General features: G+C 36.4%; 1 protein-coding gene and 1 non-coding gene across 2 annotated transcripts; one reads left to right on the top strand and one right to left on the bottom strand.

Annotated features, from left to right (window-relative positions):
* Positions 1 to 2,409: 2,409 nt before the first annotated feature.
* On the bottom strand, positions 2,410 to 2,481 carry TRNAQ-CUG (transfer RNA glutamine (anticodon CUG)). Its single transcript has one exon. It is a non-coding gene; the product is annotated as a tRNA-Gln (tRNA).
* A 90-nt stretch (positions 2,482 to 2,571) lies between these two features.
* LOC140798784 (uncharacterized) lies at positions 2,572 to 19,966 on the top strand. Its single transcript, XM_073152826.1, has 7 exons — positions 2,572 to 2,769; positions 2,891 to 2,922; positions 4,486 to 4,583; positions 4,720 to 4,802; positions 17,513 to 17,590; positions 17,710 to 17,802; positions 19,489 to 19,966. Exons 1-7 carry the CDS (start codon positions 2,683 to 2,685, stop codon positions 19,732 to 19,734), a joined length of 717 nt encoding a protein of 238 aa, XP_073008927.1. The 5' UTR covers positions 2,572 to 2,682; the 3' UTR covers positions 19,735 to 19,966.
* Positions 19,967 to 20,498: the final 532 nt, after the last annotated feature.

Raw genomic sequence — 20,498 nt, 5'->3', positions numbered from 1 at the left:
AAAAATAATCTTTTGGGAGAAAGTAAGAAGAATATGGTTCATATATTAGAGAGGGAGAGATGTTGGGCAAGAGTAACTTCGACTGCCTCTGCTCTCCCATGACTGAGCTCGGGCTTGAATTCAATAAAGTTGGGGCAGATTCGTTACTGTTGGAGGAGGAAGAAGATCTAATGTTGCTCGAGGAGGAGGAAGAGGAAGATCTAATGTTGCTCGAGAAGGAGGAGGAAGAAGATAGTTGAGTAAATCCATTACTATTGGAGGAGGAGGAAGAGGAAGAAGAAGAATAAGATAGCTAGGGCAGATCCATTGCTGTTGGAGAAAGAGGAAGAAGAGTTGGGGGAGCAAAAAAATTTCAAAAAAAAATTAAAATATTTAATTTTAGCTCTGCCATGCAATTATCTCGTTATTATAAGTGGAGGGGTAATTTGGTCAATTCATTGATTCTATCAATGACATCAGGGGATGAAAATTTTCTAATAGTTCAAGAGGTCAGTGTGCACTAAAAAAATAGTTCAAGAGGTCATTGTAGAAAATTGTGATAATTCAAGAGGTGAAAAGAGAATTATCCCTTATCTTTAACATGAGTTGACTTTTTTTATTAGACTCTTGTACCACTTTTGCGTTGAAAGCACATACAATAATAAATATTTACTCTTCCTCTTATAATTATATATATATAATACATAAAATAATAGTGAATCACATTACAAGTTACAAGAGTACTAATTATGAATTATGAGAGTAATATCTATAAATTACGTTCAATAGTTATAAATTTAAGAATAAAATTATGAACCACAGAGAATAATAAATGTAAACTATAAGAGTTATAATTATGAACCACAAAAGTTACAACTATGAACTATAAGAGTAATGGTTATGAATTACGGTCCATATACTGTTACGAACCGACCTAATCTGATCCGCAACGGTTCCGAAACTTAGATCCTAGCTTCATAGCCCTCCAATGGTCATATGGATGCTAGGGTTAGTTTGTGGTGTGAAGGGGGAGAAGCTGTTGTGGAAGAGGAAGGTTAGAGGCTAGAAGAAGCCGACTAAAGACTTGGATGGTGGAGGAGAGAGGTGGGAGAGAGCGTCAATGGCTAGGATCAAGAGAGAAGGAGATGAGGCTAAAGCCAATTCCAATCTAGATAAAAAAAAATCTCAATTAGGATTTCCTCCACATATATATATAGAGGCTCACCCTAAGGACTCCATAATTAACATAAAAACACCATAAACAACCCTAACAATCCCTAACTTAACCCACACTTTCGCCGCGGTGCATTCGAACGCGCCCGATTGCGTTCGAACGCGCCCGATTGCGTTCGAACGCGGAATTTCCATTCTCTATCGATGCGAACGTGATGCAGACGTTCGAACTGTCGCGTTCGAACGCGCCCATTTCCGTTCGAATGCGCCAATTCCATTCTCTGTTGATTTAAACGTGATGCAGGCGTTCGAACTGCCCCGTTCTAACGCGGTCCTTGCGTTTGAATGCACCTTGGCAAAAATAGATTTTATTAATTCTACCCTAACAATCCCTAATTTAACTCACACTTTCGCCGCGGTGTGTTCGAACGCGCCTGATTGCGTTCAAACGCGGAATTTCTGTTCTCTATCGATGCGAACGTGATGTAGACGTTCGAACGGCCGCGTTCGAACGCGCCCGTTTTCGTTCGAACGCGTCAATTCCATTTTCTGTTGATTTAAACGTGATGCAGGCATTCGAACTGCCCCGTTTGAACGCGGTCCTTGCGTTTGAATGCACCTTGACAAATATAGATTTTATTAATTCTACTTACTCAACTAGATAAATAGGCTCATTCTTATGAATCCAATATCACGCGTGGAGCCAATATAGATCGAATCGTATCATATACCCACCATTTTAGCAATATTCTAATTATATTTTAAATAAACTATAGACTTTGCATAAACCATAACAATAAATATAGTAATTTGGAATATATAAAGTATCAGGATTATAAAAAAAGAAGAAGAAATATACTTTTTATTTGTAACGAAAAAAAATGAGAATGAAAACACTTAATGATGCGAAGAAAAAAGAGATCGATGAAAAAGGAATAAAGAAGAAACGTTAAAATTTTTATTCCGTTTTAACTGGTGGAAGAAAATAATTTATTTTTTGTTGTTATTATATAATAACAACATATCCAATTAAGTATAAGAATACATGTTATGTAACTTAAATTTCTCTCTAATTTTTTCATATGGACCTAGAGGAAAAGACTTTCAGTGAAAATGTCTCACTATACAAAGAAAAGAAAAAAAACTGTCATCTTCTACAAAATAAAAAATAAAGTGTGTTTTTTTTTTGTTGCAAATTACCTATTTTATTTTAACTAATTAAAATTCCAAAATGGTTTTGATACAAAATGTTGTATAAGGTCCCACCGAGATTTGAACTCGGGTTACTGGATTCAGAGTCCAATGTCCTGACCACTAGACCATGGGACCATATATTTGATTTGCATATAATCAATCCATATATATATACTAAGAATTATTTCAGTCACAAGTCAGAGGCCCAAGATCCGAAAAAGGAAACCCAGTAAAAATTTCCCCCCCTTTTTATCGTACTCTGTTCTTTCCACCTTAATCCTCCGATCCCAGGAGGAGGAGGAGGAGGAGGAGGAGGAGGAGCCTGAACTCGATCCGATGGCCTCCTCTCACCCGTCTCTTCTTCCGGAGATCGGTCCCGACGGCCTCGCCCGCGACTCCGCCGTCATCGCCTACACCGAGAAGGTCTGCGTCTCTCTCTCTCTCTCTCTCTCTCTCTCTCTCTCTCTGCCCCCTCCCTCTAAATCTCTCTACATTTCTCTTCAATTCTCTCAATGGCGTTGTGAATTGCCATCTCCTGCTTCAGGTCATTGAGGAAGAGCAGATCCAGCTCAAAAAGTACGTATTCCGACCTTCCTATGCCTTCTCTCCTCCCAGATCTGATCCTTTCAACTCTTAGTTTTGCTGTTTCTTGCATTTCTTGGCCTCTAATTACTGTTTCTTTGGTTGGAACACCGATGTTTGGGTTCTTTCTCCTGATTACGATGCAATGGTATTAAATCGTTCTCTGTTTTCTGGGATATTCTTTCGGCCCCTATGCCTTCGATTTCATAACTCGGATGTTCTAACTTGAAGTTCCGAGTTGGTTCTTTTTCCTTTTTCCTCTTGAGTTTTGATTATATGTCAATGTTTGACCCTGATAGACTCTTACACTGTAATTTCTGATTTGTGTATTATTTAATTCGTGCAAAGATTTCTTCTTCTGTGAATTGTGTCTGCATTTGCATCTGTAGTTATTGAAATGTGTAAGAGTACAACAAATGTTTATCTTTCAATATTAATATGGTGCTGAGAGAGAGAGAGCGGAAATTTGGAGAAACCCCTAATAACAATATAACCAACCTTCATCCACCTTAAGTATTTATTTAATCAGAAATTAATTTTCTCAATCAAATATGAGCTATATTGGAAAAGTCACTGCACCCTTCATTTTGTAATACCGAAGATTCCTCAAGCCATCCCCACCCTAAGCATATCAAATCTTCTGCCACTGTCCCCCTATATCCAACCATATTAATGCATATTCTTATTCCTTTGCTTTGTTAAACTGTTACAAGCAATCTAACCTATTTATGTTTGCTATCTAACAGAATGCGATGGTTTGTTTAAGTAAATCCTTGATAGCTCGTTTAAGTAAATCTTTGATAGCTTGTAAAGTAACCCCTTGTTCTTTATAGGAGAATGGAGAACTCAAGACGTTAATATTTGCTTCTTCTTTTTTCTATTCCTTGCTCATTTTGCTTCTTGGAAAGCTTAAGAGTTATTAATTGGCATCCTTATCTTTCTAGTAGTTCTTGTTTTTTCATTTTTCTGTCGATTATTAAAAGGTAAACAATATTGCAAAACAACAGCCTTAGCACTTGAAGGCTTTCCCTTTCAGGGCTATAAATATGGAAGTACCCCAGTTATCTTTCATGATAGATTCTTCTACCCTCTTAGGGTTCCTGTATTTTCCACAAAATAAAAACTAGCTCCACATTTTCGATGTGTGGTTTTTTTCAATCTCTCTTGACTGTGCCTGTAGGTGCCTACTACCAGGTAAGATATCCATATAATATTAAATAGACATTTTATCCATTCATCCTCATTTCAAAATTTCTTCGAAGGTAAAGATTGTTCCCTAAAGTACCTTACTTGGTATCCTAACTATTACAAGCTTATCCATTTAATAATACTTGTATGCATATGCTTATAGTACTTCTCATATAGGCTTATAGCAGATAATAGATCCACTAGATATTACTTGATAAGTGGATTTCTTTTTCCTGTTTGAATTTTGTGTTGCCATATAGTAGGTCAAGTTCTTACCATTACTTTTTAAATTACTATTAAGGCTTTCATCTCATTATTGATGTCACATTGCTCTTCTAAACGTATAAAGGAGATTCATTTTTATCTCAGATATATCCAAGAAAATTACTCCAAAATTCGTGATGTGGAGCGTGAGCTAGAAAGTTTGACGTTGGAGATGAAACTGACAGCTGGTCCAAAGAAAGCAGGTTGCTGCACTTTCAGAATAGCTTCCTTTTCAGGCGTTCTGATATCTGTTGCTTGGAATCTTACTACACAGTCTGTGCTTAATTATAAGCATTGTTTTTTTAATTCTTGTTTTTTCTACATGTTGCACTCTTTAAGCACTTGAGCATCTGCGAAAGAAGATTGAGTTGTCGACTGAGAGAATACGTTTGGCTAAAGTAAAGGAGGAACAAGCAAAAAAGGTTTACTATTCTTGCTTTGGAATTTAATCTGTCTTCTGCTGTTCTCTTTCTACCATTAGTTCTGCTTTATTCATCAAAGTGTCAGATTCACCTTCATTATGTGTTAGATGATGATTTCTAATGTTTATTATTGTTTCACCGTATAACAAAGTCTTGCTTCTATATTCTGCTGGAATATTTTGAGTTTCAATTTTCAACTTGGAGGCTTTGGGTGCCATGCTTTGAAGTGTCTATATGGTTTTGATCCTTAGAGAAAACAGAAATTTTGGGCTAGGACAGATTGGCTTCAAACTTTAAATGGTAGTAAAAAAAACCAAGGTCAAAACCCGCAATCTTGGTTTCAGTCTTGATTCTTGAACAATGAGTTTCGGTCATGGTTTTTGTGACGAATGGAAAAACTCTGATTCATTCCCATTGAGAGTAAATATAAATACATGCATAGTTAGGGTGTGTTATCCCTCAGGTCCAACATAGCAGTATATACATTAACGCCCCCTTCAAACTCAAAGGTAAATCAAACACAAGGAGTTTGCTAACTAGATATCTAGAACATGGAGTGAGATGCGATTTAATGAAGAAATCTGCTGTTTGCTCCATAGATGATATAGGCGGAAGACTAATAGTGCCAACTAGAAACTGATGTCGAACAAAATGACAGTCTACCTCAATATGTTTTATTCTCTCATGGAATAAAGGATTGCTTGCAATATGTATATCACTCCTGTTATCCTAATAAAGAGCAGTAGGTGTAGGAGCTACTATGCCAATATCTCCTAATAGACGACAAAGATGAATAATTTTCTTAGAAGTAGTGGACATGGCTCTATATTCTGCTTTAGTATTAGAAAGAGATAATATCTTGCTTTTTACTCCGCCACAATATAAGAGAGTCGCCAAGGAACACATAGAATCCAGTAGTAGAATGACGAGTGATAGGATCACCAGCCCAATCAGCATTGAAATAAGCATGAAGAACAAGAGTTGAATGAGCAGACATCAATAGAGAGCGAGTATTAGTTCCCTGCACATATTTGAGAATCCAGAGTGGTGCTGTATAATGAGTAGATCGAGAAGCTAGTACAAATTGACTAACTATACTCACAACATGAGAAATACCTGGTTTGGTGATGCACAAATACGCAAGTTGTCCAATAAGTTGTCTGTATCTAGTTGGATCTGTCAATAACACTCTTATCTATAGGACGAAGCTTCACATGAAGCTCAAGAGGTGTATCAATTGTCTAATAATCAGATATAGCTGCTCGACTGATCAAATAGAAAACATACTTTTGTTGAAATACAATATGCCTCTCATTGTGAGCAATCTTAAGACCAAAGAAGAAAAAGCAGGTGATCCAAGTCCTTTATTTGAAAATGATGTTTCTATAGAGATTTGATAGTAGCTGAATCATCACCTGCAATAATCATGTCAGGTACATAGAGTAGTAGAATAACATGTCCCTGTGGAGAAATACACGTAAACATAGAGTGACCATGATCATTGTCAACAAAACCAACTTCTCTCATCGCTCGATGAAATTGCGTAAACCAAGCATGAGGTGCTTGCTTGAGATCATAGATGGCACGACAAAGCCGACAAACATGGAATAAAGGAATATACAATTTTGGTGAAGGCTGCATATAAATTGTTTCTGCCAAATCACCATGAAGGAAAGCATTTTTTGCATCTATTTGATATAAAGGCTAGCGACGAATGACAACTACCATAAGGAGAGTACTAACAATAGTTCACATGAGCAAATGTCTCCTCATAATCAATGCCATACATTTGGGTGAAACTTCTAGCAACAAGATGAGCTTTATGTCGCTCAATAGATCCAGTAGGCCGTCTCTTGATTTTGGTAGTTTTGGTAGATGAAGATGGAATTGTGAGAGCTGATGTTCCTTTTAGAAGGGTTGAATCAAAGTATAGTGTTGAACAAGTATTTGTAAACCCATTTACAACTAACAGGCTCAATGCCACTTAGTAGAGGAACAACATCCCATGTCTGAGTGCGTGCAAAAGCCTGAAATTCTTTATTCATAACATGTTGTCACTTAGGATGGACAATAGCCTCCTAATAAGAATTACGCTCATGGTCTCCATCAAGAGCTATCAGAAAGGTGTGAACTCAAAAGAATAGCATGCAGCATCAATAAATCCATATCTCTAAGGAGAATGATGCTCACGCTGAGATCAGTAAGGACCTACAGTACTAGTAGGACAAGAAGGTGTAGAAGGTGAATCCGAAGATGAAGGAGGTACATGAATAACTCGTCGAGAGGACACCTGAGTGATAGGACGACAAGGGAGAGAATCACTAGGACATCCAACAAGAGCCTCCTTAGAAGAATTTGAAGTGTGCATTGTATCAAGAGGAGACTGAAGAGAGGATGTTGAAGATGGAGGCTCAAGAAAAGTGAGGTCCTCAAATTTGAGAGTAATAAGGAATATCCTTTAGAAGAGAGACATGACGAGCAATTTTCATACGACGAGTCAAAGGATCATAGCATCGATAACCTTTGTGTTCATAACTATATTCGAGAAGAACACATCGCTAAGTAGGTAGCAAAACAAAGCAAGTACATCCAAAACATGAACAATACTATAATATGGTTTAATAGATAAAAAAATCTTATTAGGAGAGTGATCTCATAGGAGAGAAGACATGAGATTGATAAGTTTAACAGAAGTCAAGAGAGTTTTTGCCCAAAAAGAACAAAGGATAGATGGACTAAGAATGAGTGTAAGGATAAGACCGTTAAAAAATGGTGCCATGAGAATGGAGAATGGAACGCATAACAATAGAGGTGTACTCTCGAGCATATTCAGATCTGAAAACCTTAGTGTGTTTGTGAAATTGAGAGTGAATCATAGATGTAAAAATCTGATAAACTTGGGGAGTCTTAGAGCGATGACGAATGAGATAAACCCAAGTATGTCTAGAGAAGTCATCAATGAAGCTCACATAATACAAATATCCACACTTGTAAGATAAAGGTCCATGGTCTCATATATCAGAGTGAACAAGATCAAAAGATGAACCGCTTTTACTATTACTTGAAGAAAAATGAAGAACTGATAGTTTGACTAACTTAATACCCACACAATTTGACATAGAATTAAAACCAAAAGAATCTTGTCCTAAGGCTTTAGAACGGAAAATACCTTTAAGATAGATTTGGACATGTGACATAACCTATAATACCACAAATCAATAAGAGAAAGAGCAACACCAACAAAATGGGAAATTTGTGAGACAGGCAGATGAAGAGGAGATGTGGTAAAAGCCACCAACTCTACAACCAACTCCAATCTCTTGGCTAGTAAGTGGATCCTGCACAACATAAGAAGCTGTAATAAATAAGACATGATAGTCAGAATAACAAATGTTGCTAACTAAGAGAAGATTCATGCTCAGATCAGAAACATGCAAGACATGTAGTAAAGTAAGATGACCAGAATGCTTCAAGGTAATGGTAATAGATCCAGACTGGCAAATAAAAAAAAAGGATCCATTTGCAATCTAAAGAGATGGCAAATGTGACATGGGTGAGCAAACAATAAGTATAGAAGAATTGGGAGTCATATTGAATAGCACCAGAGTCCACAATCCACGTGTCACGAGTAATATTAGATGGAGCAGACATGGCTAAGTGATCTGTTAGAGAAGTAGATGTAGTGGCCATTGGATTTTGTAAAAGACGACTAAGGAGTTGACTCTATTGGGCCAGTGTGTGCTCAATCTGCTGAAGACGATTTGATGGAGCAGTATGCAAGACAAGAATGGTGATTCAGACATCACTGATAGGACTCGGTGTGTGTACCAGCGCAAGAGACGTCAATGGTTGATGATCCCTCCTATAGGGATTTGGTTATGACTTTTATCTATTTGAGGTGTCTTTTGTTTATTTTCTTTGTAGGGTGTCTTTTGTTTATTTCCTATGTAGAGTATCTTTTGCTTAATTCCATTGTAGGTCTATATATAGACCTGTTATATATTTTTTTTGGAGGTGAATGAAAGATTATGTGATTTTGCTCTCTAGAGAATTTTGGTGTGAAACCATTTTTAGGGTGGTGTGAAACTCTATTCATTTTTAGGGTGGTGTGAAACCATTTTGGTATCAGAGTCAGGTTCCGAGTTTATGGACATCTCTCCCGGGTTCTACGTCGCTCAACATTTATTCTTTGTACGACTAATTGCTCTATGAACATCGGAACGTTAAGAAATCCAACTCACAATGAGCGAGAAAATTACTGTCGACGAGGAACAAAAAGAATTTGTTGTCATAGTGGAATCACCACCACGTAAGATTCCAAGATATTCAAAAATTAATTATTGTTGCATTATTCAGTGATCCACTACCTAGATCCATCTTTATTTTCATTATAGATTGAAAAAAAAAAGAATCCAGTTACCTACTTTAGTGAAAAATTGAATGAAACCAGACAATAGCATACCACTTACGATAAGGAATTTTATGTTGTGGTTCAATCTCTTCGCCACTGGAGGCATTATTTGCTCCCTCAAGAATTTATAATCTGAAGCTCTTCGTTACCTTAACTCCCATAAGAAGCTTAATGCTAGACACGGCAGGTGAGTTGGATTTCTCTAGGACTATACGTACACCTTGCAACACAAATCTGAAGCAGACAACAAAATGGCTGATGCACTGAGTCGTCGCATGATTCTTCTTTCAAAGATGAATGCGGAACTGCGGAAGTAATAGGATTTGATAAAATCAAAACTGAATATGAATCATGTTCGGATTTTCATAAAGTTTACAATTTATTAAACGACGGAGTGACTCAAGAAATAGATTGTTTCATCTTGCAGGATGGCTATCTATTTAAATTTCAAAAGTTATGCATTCCCAGCACCTCGTTAAGGAAATTTTTAATTTGGGAATTGCATGCTGAGGGTTTAGCAGGACATTTTGGTTATGCGAAAACTATTGAAGCTATGGAACATCGATTTTTCTAGCCAAGCCTTAAGAGAGATGTTATGAGACTTGTTAGTCGATGTCACGCATGTCAACTCGCTAAGCAGCAAAAGCAAAATACGAGATTGTAGACGGCTCTACTTGTTCCTAATTGTCCTTGGCAAGATGTTAGTATGGACTTCATACTTGCACTTCCAAAGATCACTCGAAAGCACGATTCCATTCTTGTGGTGGTGGATCGATTTTCAAAGATGGCCCACTTTATACCTTGTTCTCGAACTTTTGACGCTTCTCAAGTTGCTAAAGTTTATTTTGATGAAATCGTTAGGCTGCACTAATACCAAAAACTATTATATCAGATAGGGATGTGAAAGTCAGTAGCTATTTTTAGGAAACCCTATGGCATAAGATGGGAACCAAGTTTCAGTATTCAACCGCTTTCCACCCACAAATTAACGAGCAAACTGAAGTAGTCAATAGGAGTTTAGGTAATCTACTTAGAACTCTTGTCGACGAAAATCGAAGAGACTGCAATAAAAAACTGCCAACTGCTGAATCTGCATATAATAATTCTGTTAATAGATCAATAAGTCTAAGTCCAATTGAGGTAGTATATGGTTACAAACCTAGACAAAACCTATAGATCTCATTCCCATGACCCATTATTATAGGTTGTCTGAGTCTGTATCTGCATTCGTATCACAAATTTATGACTTGCATAAAGAAATCAGTAACAGAATTGCTCAAAATAATACTAATAGGCTCTGATACAAAATTTATAGGATCTGGAACCAAAAGATCGGCTACGCAACTATTCCTTCAAGATCTGGATGTATTACAGGAATCAGTCCACGCAGCCGTGGAAAAATATTCGTCAGATATTCTCCGATAGTCAGATAATTACGAAACTAATTGGGTTGGATCCGTAATGTCCCAATCTATAACTTGCGTATTTATGCCCTTCGCAGATTCGAACTGTAGCAGGGACGAAAACACGGAATAATATGGGTGATGGTGGTGGTGACGGGTGAAGTGGATGTTAGGGTTATAGAGGGGAATGAAGATGAGGGTTGATTGTGGAAGTGATTAAGGGAAGTAGACGAAGGGAACGAAGTGGTCGAGATCCTAAAGAAAAGGGGTGACTCGATAGTCGAGGGAGATTAGAAGCGAGGAGAAATCTTGCCAACAGTAGATATGGAAGGATGGTGAAGAGGGAGGAGAGAGGAGTCTAGAGAGAAGATAGGAGGTAAGAAATTAAGAATCCAATTGCATAATAAAGTTGGTTGCCATCCACATATTCTACTTAACATAGCAGATGAAATTAATAAAATTTTAGATGATGAGATTATTTCAACTAGAAAAGGTGGAACCTAACGGTATCTAGTACGTTGGAAAGGATGACCTACATTTGATGACATGTGGTTTGATTGCCACGATTTAGAGGTGCATCACTCTGATGTCTTAGAGAAGTACGAAAGCAGTAGAGCAGCACACTCGATGGGGTCAAATTCTCTCCCACTCAGGGAGAATGATGCGGACATCACTGATAGGACTTGATGACGTGTGTACCAACGCAGGGGGCGCCAACAGTTGATAGTCCCTCTTATAGGGATTTGGTTATAATTTTTGTTTATTTGTGGTGTTTTTTATTTATTTCCTATGTAGGGTGTCTTTTGCTTAATTCCATTGTAGATCTATATATAGACCCAGAGGTAAATGAAAGATTATGTGATTTTGCTCTCTGGAGAATTTTGGTGTGAAATTATTTTTAGGGTGGAGGTGTGAAACCCCATTCATTTCTTTCTTACTTTCCTCCCCCCCATCTCTCCACCATGTTTTGCATCAAATGGTGAAGGGCATCTCAGAAGAAATGATAATAGCCATAGATGTAGTCGGGTGTGGACAACTCTATTATTTGTGGTTCTTGCATTTCTTAGGATATAATTTCCCAACATATCTCAATTAAATGCCTATGGCTTGTGACAATGAGAACATTGAGGATGAGAGCAAGAGTGGTTTAAGTGAGAGTAATTAGTAGATGCGGCAGCAAGAATTTGTTCCAACCCGGTCGAAGGAAATGCTATCAGTGGAGCATATCAAGAATGAACAATACGTAGACGAGTCTCCTCAACAACTAGCTTAGCCATAGCTGATTCTAAACTCGGCAAAGTGCCTCGATGAACTAATGTCCCTGCCAAAGAAGCAAACTCCGAGCGAAGAGCATATAGATTATGGTACAACTAACGACACTCTCTAAAGGTCTCATAAGTGTTGGCAAACTGCAAAGGAAAGTTAGAAGCCTCTAATGCCTATAACTCATGCCAAAAATCTCGCATATGACCACAGAACTATTGGATGGATCGTTTGCCTTGTTGTGCACCACTAGATTTGACAAAACGAGATCGAAGGTAGCACCAAAGATTAACTACAGTGTTAAATAGAATAAAATCCGGACGAAGAGTTTTGTCAATAGAGGCAATCAAATATGCCCGAACATGACGATCATGAGCCTTCCAAGTAGCATGCTCTTTGGAGTCATCGAAGGGCATAATAGTGGAGTTGTCAAGACCAATAGAGAGATCACGACCATCACTCTCTATCGTGTCAAACTAATATGACCAATTAGCAACAATTACAAGTATAAAATCAGTGGAAGAAGGAAGATAATCACGGACTATATTAGAATTAACCATTGAAAATGGTAATAACAGATTCAAGTCGCAGGTTTAACAGGAAGCAAGAGGCTTTGTTGAATCAATTAATCCTTTGCTAGATCAAACTTCAAGCAGGAACAAATTGAGATGAATTGATCTAATCAATTATTTCTCGATAGGGACTATTTGGTTGGTAAGCTCGTAGAACAATCTCCTCGAGTGATGTTATGCACTGTCGCCAAAGTTCATAGGCCTCTCCGATCGGAGCTTCCAAGCAAGAAGGAAGAGTCGGTGACATCGTCAACAAGGACCTCTTCTAGTTGGAGGGAAGAGTTGATGGCATCATCAACAGAGACCTTGCGAGCTATTGCTCGAGCTATGAAGTCGATGACGGTGTCGATGGAGATCAGAGAAGGGGCAGAGTCGACGGAGATCTTGAAGCTGTCTATAGTTGACGACAACGTCGATGTAGATCTAGAGAAGGGGCGGAGTCAATAGAGACCTTGAAGCTGTCTATGAAGTCGACAATGGTATCGATGAAGACCTTGTTTGCCACTCGAGCTCACGGCAGTCGATGGCAGTGAATCGTCTAAGGAGATGAAGCTCACGACAGCGAGGTGTTGATGAGTGTGATTTGTCGATCAGGGAGATCAATCGACTATGAGTTCACGAAAGGGTTCAAAGATAATAACCCTGGGTATTTTCTTTGATACCATGTGATGAATGGAAAAACTCTGATTCATTCTCAATAAATACATGTATAGTTAGGTATGTTATCCCTCAGGTACAATATAGGAGTATATATATTAATAGTTTTCAACAAACTTTCAATAGTTATTGTTCCCTCTCAGGTGACCAATTATGGCATGACCCATTGTTCAACAACTCATGGCAGCTAGTGAAAACTCGGCTGAGTTGACCCAAGTTGATGGAAAATCAAGTCGACTCAATAAAAAACTTGAGCTACACCAAACTTGGGCTAAGAATCAGTCAAACTCGAGACGAGTTTTATGCAAATCACTAAGTCACGAGCATTGATGTACTTACATACAACTAGTATTTGCACCATTGCCTCTTCAAAATAAATAAATGTACTAAAAAATTAGTGCCTTTATCATCTAGGTAAACGGTTTTTTATGCTTTCTATATTTTTAGACTTTTGATCTCATAGATGTATCTTGAATATATATATATATATATATATATATATATAAAATTAAGTCTTTATATTGACTCCAGTCATTCAACTCTAGAGGTGACATCCTAAGAAATTCTCCTTTTCCTCTCATATGGGAATTGGGATGAAAGTTCATAGATTCTTGAACTATTTCTTATGTGGTGGCTTCTGATAATGAAAATCCCAAGTTGATTTTTGGTTGAAATAAGTTGTATATACTATTTCTTTATCTCAATATCCAATTTCTTAATGTAGTTTTAATTGAAAGAAATATGGAACAACATGAATGTCTTAAAATTAAGTGCCTCATTAGTGGTGATGATGGTTCCCAAAATCAGTTGATCTCGAAAACCAGTTTAGTGGTTGCTTGCGGTCTTGGATTGCATTTATAGCTGAATCGGTCAAAATTCTGCCGAAACTAATTTTTTTTAGATTCAGGTTGAATATAAAATGTAACTAACCTAGAAAATATTCGTAATTGATGTTCTCAGCTGCCTTCTTTTTAAGTTTTCAGTTTTTACCTTCTATCTCTCACACACACATACTCTCCTCCCACCCTCACATTTCATTGAGCTCATCCGCGGCCAATCCGGTGAGGCCCTTCGGTTACTCTACACTTTGGTGCTCTGGTGAATATTTTCTCTTTTTCTCACCCTTTTTTTTAACTCCTCTTTTCTTACTGCTGTAGAATAACAATGAAAAGAGAGATCTTTCACTTCACTGTTGTTCTGCAGTAGTAATCTACGAGCATAAAAATTTATTAAATGCAAATTAAAATTCATCATAGTTTTGGGTGAGTTTTTTCTTTAGGTTTTAGACTTTATATATGACTAATTTTTATTTTCTTATTTTTTGTTAGTTTTTTTTAAATTTTCAAATTCTTTTTAAATTTTTTAAATAATATTTAAAATTTTATGTAATTAAAAATAGTTCAATCTGATACGGGCAGCTGATACAACCAATACTTATCATTTTTTCGAATGGCCGATCCCTATTCTGATACCAAGTTTTGAAATCTTGGTGGTGATCTCAGGTCCTTCTGTGGAGTAGATTACAAAATTTTTAGATGCTTCTCAAAGTCACTTTGTAGACATCATGACCTTGGACATGGTCATTTCCTCTTTAGGGACAGACAAAGGTTGAATGAAAAGTAATTTTGGTCTATTCAAAGGATCCAAGATTAAAATATGATTCATTGATCTATTCAAGAAATATTGGTCAGAAATAAAATATTATGGAGATATTTGTATTAAAAAATAAAAGGAATTCTACTTGGAATAGGAAAGACAAGCTGCAATGAGTTCGAATTTGAATGAGATTTGGTATCCCAATGGAAGATATGTCTCTAATCAAAACTCATCACAACCATGTTCTTATGGCCCAAAATGGATTTCAGCTAAATTCCATCATTTAGACCTCAAAATCAGCGAATTTTCTATTTTAGGAAAGTTTTGTTGTGCTTATATCTTTTGCATATGATTCTGTTTGTTCCTATTTGCTTACTTCAACTTAAACTTAAATTCCATCAATGAGAAGTTGAAATTTTTCATAAACGGAAAGTTCGTCTTTTTGTCAGGTTAGGTTTTTGAGTCTTTTGTTAGTTTGTAAATAGTCATGTAGGCCTGTGGTCAAAGGAAATTATTCAGTTTGGTTTATTCTAATGAAAATTTGAGAGTTTTCTCAATCTTCCAACTTTTGTGTCTTTCCAAAAGTTGATGCCTTTGATTTGATATTCCTTAGAATTAACAAATTAAGAAAGTGCTCCCCTTTGGTATTTGTGTGCGAATCAATGGATTGAGGTCTAATTTATCTCCTTCGATGCTTCCCTGCATCAGGAATTGATTCTTGCTCCACTAGAGAGAAGTTTTTGTTGTTTGGTTGGTTTTTTTTTCTTCTAGAACAGCTTAAAAGTAAAAAAGGTGGCTAGACCAACTTTACTCTTCTAAAATGTAAGACACACCTAATCCAAAGACTGGCTGTGTCTCTATACTATGGCATCACACCAACTCACCACATGTTCTAAGAACTAATCAAACTTATTCCTACTTGTTCATAGTTCACAAATTATTACTTGTGGTCAATATTTTCTTAACAAAGTTATAGTAATGGAGGAAAGGAAGCTGGCTCAGGCCTAGATGAAGCCCTTTAGACAGATTGGGTCATCTGTGCCAGCCCATTTTGTCTGGTTGATTTGGATAGTTGGGTTGAGTTTAGTTGGTGTCAAATATATAGTACCTGCTTCTTTATATATATATATATATATATTAATCTGGTCCTGATATTTAAGTAGATCTACAGGTCATGACAGGATCTAAATGGGTTGCTTTGGGAAATAGTGGCTTGACCCTACCCAGTTGAAGTGCTAGGTGTTATGATAGCGGATTTGTGTTATTTGCTACATCTACACCTGCCAAACAGAGATGCATACAAGTGGTGAATTGGGTGACTATTTGTCCTGGGATAAAGAAGTTTGACCACCTTTTTATTGGGATAAAATTCTTTCTTTGGTCATCTAGCTGGATAACTAGATGATATCTTATTTTGAGCTTTAGCCACTTCTAGCCACACCAGTAGTATTTTCTGATGACTTACTGCTCTTCAAACTTGTTGATTGTCATTTATAATTTTACTATTTTATTAATAACTGCCTTCATTGCTCAGTGTAGAAGGGTTGTGAAGGAGCTCATGATGTAACATGATTCATATTAGGGCAACTTGTGTCCTAAAGTGGAGGATATTCCTGTGTATGGCTTTTCATGTTCTGGAGATAGCTTTTGCTGAATACTAAAGCAATTTTTCGGTACATATTGTTGATGTTATTTTGATCACCTAATGCATCATGTAAGGAATGCCATCATGATTAATAAGGAAAGAAGAGGAACATACATCTTGTATTTGGGAAAATCTATGGTATCCTAGGATTAACACGTTTGGTTCTAGAGAAGGAAGTCAGGAAACTAGTGCCTGTTAGATATATCGATGTTATCAGGGATATGTATGGCGGAGCTACCACAATGTAGGGTTTATTGTTGGAGAGAGGATTTTAAACTTCAAATAGCAGCACCAGGGTTAAGTTCTTATTTGCTAGCATTATTTATAGATGAATTAACCTAACATATGTTATATGAAATTTCATGGTGAGGTAGGAAAGGAGTTTTACAATGCAATGGTAGATCTATTAGAAAAAGGATACCAGAGAAAGAGTAGAAATGAAGAAGACAGAATAAGATTCAAGAGAGAAAAGAAAATAGGTAGAGTCAGTCCAGTCAAGCCCCACATAATGAAAGGTCCTCTTGTCATTCATAAATTATACAGCCTTACATTCATACCTTTACAAAGACTTCAATTTATTTTATAGATTATTAGGCTCTTAATGTGACTCATTAGAAAAGAGATAAACTAGTCAAAATCTTCATTGTTTTCAACGTCAAGTTACAGCAGATAACTAGCTCTTATCATTAATTATTTATGTCCTAGTTGGATTCTAATAAGAGTATCACTGATCTACACTTACAAGTTACAATCCCCATTACGGCTACTATGAGGAATGTATGGATTACTGCAGGAATAATGCAATAAAATCAGAACAATGACTTATTTCTATTTGAAAAAAATATACAAATAAAGGAGAACTAGTAAATTGAAGCCTAAGAACTAATTAAAATTTTGGAATCCATGTATTCTTTTTTAACTTTTTCTTTCTGAAATACCATAATAGAACAAAATATTTATGGGTCAGAACACAGTCTAAATCTCAAATAGTCTCCGTTGTCTGAATCACAATATAAACTTTGAATCACTACATATGCAGTTGATTATACTTAAGACAACAATTACATATACATGCTTCTTATTTACTTCTTTATTCCCTTAACGTTTTTCTTGTGACTGGCAGTTGATGGTTTTTGATGAATAAACTAAGTTTAGCATTTTAGGTTTGGGAAGCTGCAGCACAAGCTGTTAAAGATGAAGAGGATGTCAAGAAGCAGCTTTGTGATGATTTAAGTCAACTGGTACATCTTTTATTTTCTTTTCTTCTATTGTTCTTTTATGCCCTACATCTTTTTGCCAGCCAATATGTTCTGTTTTTGTCATAACTTATAAGATCATCATGATGACTGCATATTAATAGGTCCAAGAAAGTGCTGCTACTCAACATTCAAGATTAGAGGAGCTAAAGAAACGACTAGAGGCTCTAAATCCCAGCAGAAATTCTGATGTTTCTGTAAGTGCTTCATTGTCTCTCACTTTCTTAACCTCTCTTTCAAATATTTAGTTGTATCATTCTCCATTTATATTCTTATTAACTTTTGCCACTTTATTTTTTTTCACATTGCAATTTTGTGTACGATGCTAACTTGGCTTCTGTTAATAGCCACAAACTGGAACTAATGAAATGATCTAGATTATCTGGTCACAAGTTACAAAAGCTTCTTTTTCTAATCTAGCTTGCGTTGTAGGTCTTTAGTAAAATGATCAATAAGGTTGTTATTCAAACCTCGTATATTGTTCGCTTATTTAATGGGATCAATTCCATTGATCCCCTTCTAAGTTAATATTGCTGAAATCAGGTTCAAATGCCTAATTTGACAACGTGCATATTTGCCTTTTCTTAATCAAGATGTCAGTTATTTCTGTAATTTTGTTGAGAGAATAAGTAAAGCAACCATTTGTTCCTTAACACTTGCGAAATTTGTGGCTTGTTTTAGTTGGTGTTGGACTAATCGGTAATCAGATTAACAGAAATCTATTGGATTTTGATCAAGTAGACTATGCAAATTGATCAAGTGCCTTAAGAGTAAAGCAGAGAATGATATGTGTCTATGGGTATTGGCATCTAATTACACTTAAAAGTTAAACCAAAACAACCACCTCTGGGAAAGAAAGGGGGAGATGTTTTGTCTCTCTTTTTTCTCAATTTTGAATTTCTGCTATGCACCATCATCCTATCCACCCACCCATTCCACTATTAACTTACTGGTCAACACTTGATCATTTGACATAATGAACGACTAAATTAGTTTGTAAACTCTATTCCTTCATATGGTATAAGAAAAGAATTATACACAACTTTCATGCTGAACTAATAAAAAAGTGGTTAGCTCGTTCAAAATCAATCAGTAAGATTTTATTTTTGGTTATATTATACCTCTCATTTAACAGTTCTGAATGTCTATAAGCAGGACTTAGTCCATGTGGATGTCTATAAGCCAGTTTTATGGAGGTCATCGGTCCCATCCCCTGTCAAAACCTATTTCTTAATCTTTTAGGGTCCGTTTGGTTTGAGTTCATGAAGGGTCTCTGAATTGGTGTAAGAATTCTTAACCTGATTCAGTAACCCTAACCAAATTCACTCTCTAAAAAATTAAAAAAATAAGACTAACTAATCAAGTTCGAGACTTAGCCTCAAACCAAACAAGCCCTATGGCTCTATAATTGTTACTATGGCACAATAAATATTATAGTCCATCATTGAAATGATACATGTAAAAGGTATCTAGACCTATATTACCTTAATTTTTATTTTTAAGGTTTCTATATACTTTACACGAGGGTTAAGGATTTCTCTCATTCACGCATTACAAGATTGTACAACATACATGTACAACATACATGTACAACATACATGATACAATATAGCTAGAACATATGATATAACAATATTTATATATTTATAAGGAATAATATGTCATGCATCTCTAATTACTTTCTTGAACTTATTGATAATTGGAAGTGAGATTTTCTATAGGTGAAGCAAGAACCTTGTCACCTTTTCACACATTACAAATTGGAATTGACAAATAATTAAATTAAATTCTAGAATTAGCATAAAAGTCAGCAAGGTCATTAGTGCATACATATTTGTTTCATTTCATGTGTGATAACAAAAGTTTCTCTTTTCTTTTATCAGGAAAGAAAGCCTACACAACATACGCAAAGCAACACGATAGTACCACAATCTGCCCAACATCAACCAGCAGATTCAGCTGCCCGTGATAATGATGGATCTGTCACCAATGATCACAGCCAACGTCCTGCTGAAGTGAAAGAGAAGAAGAAACCCTTGACTTCAGGAAGAGGAAAAAGCAACATGATCTTGCCTAAGGGAAGAGGAACTTCTGGATCTGGATGGACTGGGGCTGGGTTTGACAGTTGACAGGGGAGTAGGATTTACTCAAAAAGATATGTCTATAGCATTTATGTCATGTTCTTTTATCCTGGAGATCCCATACTTCCCATTGTGCACAAGCATGAACTCACTTTTAAGTCTTAATTGAATCATCAAGGTATAGAAAGAAGATCTAGTAGCTACACTGAAGTTATCCATTTACTGTAGAACTCTTAAACAGAATCCAGATTGGTCGTTTCAAATTGAGGCATTTTATAGATGTGCATTGTTGTCTCTGAGATCTATCGCGCTTGTAAAGGTGGTTTCGCATGCATCGGAACTGCTACAAATTTTCCTACAGCTTCTCATTACTTGCAACTAAAGAATATCGTGCTTTGAATCTCAATGACAGGAATGATATGTTGGTTCTGTTGCTTTTCCTAAGTTTTCATGGTTGCATGATATAGTTACTGAGCAGACAAACTATCTTCCTTGCAACTGAAGAATATGATGTAGGGCAATTGACATCATGATATGATTGACTATCTTCCTTCGTGTTTGCGTTGTTGCAAGTGACTGGGAGACTAGGTCCTGCTTCTCGCTCTCTAATCGTGGAAACTATTCTGTATCACAATTTGATTATTTATCATCTAAATACAAACTATAAAATGCTATTAGTCAATTGTGGTATGTTTCATAAGATTGAATCGCCTTTACTGCAAAGAGTTGAAAGTCTTTCTTAGAATTGTTATGGAGGAGGTTAAGGATATGTACTAAAGACCAAATTTTTTTTGGGGATTTTTTTTTTTTTC

This window comes from Typha latifolia, chromosome 12 (genome assembly GCF_019914945.1).
Source record: "Typha latifolia isolate L0001 chromosome 12, TyphaL0001v2, whole genome shotgun sequence".
NCBI lineage: Eukaryota > Viridiplantae > Streptophyta > Magnoliopsida > Poales > Typhaceae > Typha > Typha latifolia.
This window is presented reverse-complemented; position numbering and strand designations above follow the sequence as displayed.

What these genes read in the sequence shown, in the direction of transcription:
- LOC140798784 (XM_073152826.1), top strand. Translation starts at nt 2,683, where the DNA reads ATGGCCTCCTCTCACCCGTCTCTTCTTCCGGAGATCGGTCCCGACGGC. An exon ending in TCATCGCCTACACCGAGAAG is followed by an intron (nt 2,770 to 2,890) that starts GTCTGCGTCTCT and finishes CTCCTGCTTCAG; the next exon opens with GTCATTGAGGAAGAGCAGAT. An exon ending in GCAGAAATTCTGATGTTTCT is followed by an intron (nt 17,803 to 19,488) that starts GTAAGTGCTTCA and finishes TTCTTTTATCAG; the next exon opens with GAAAGAAAGCCTACACAACA.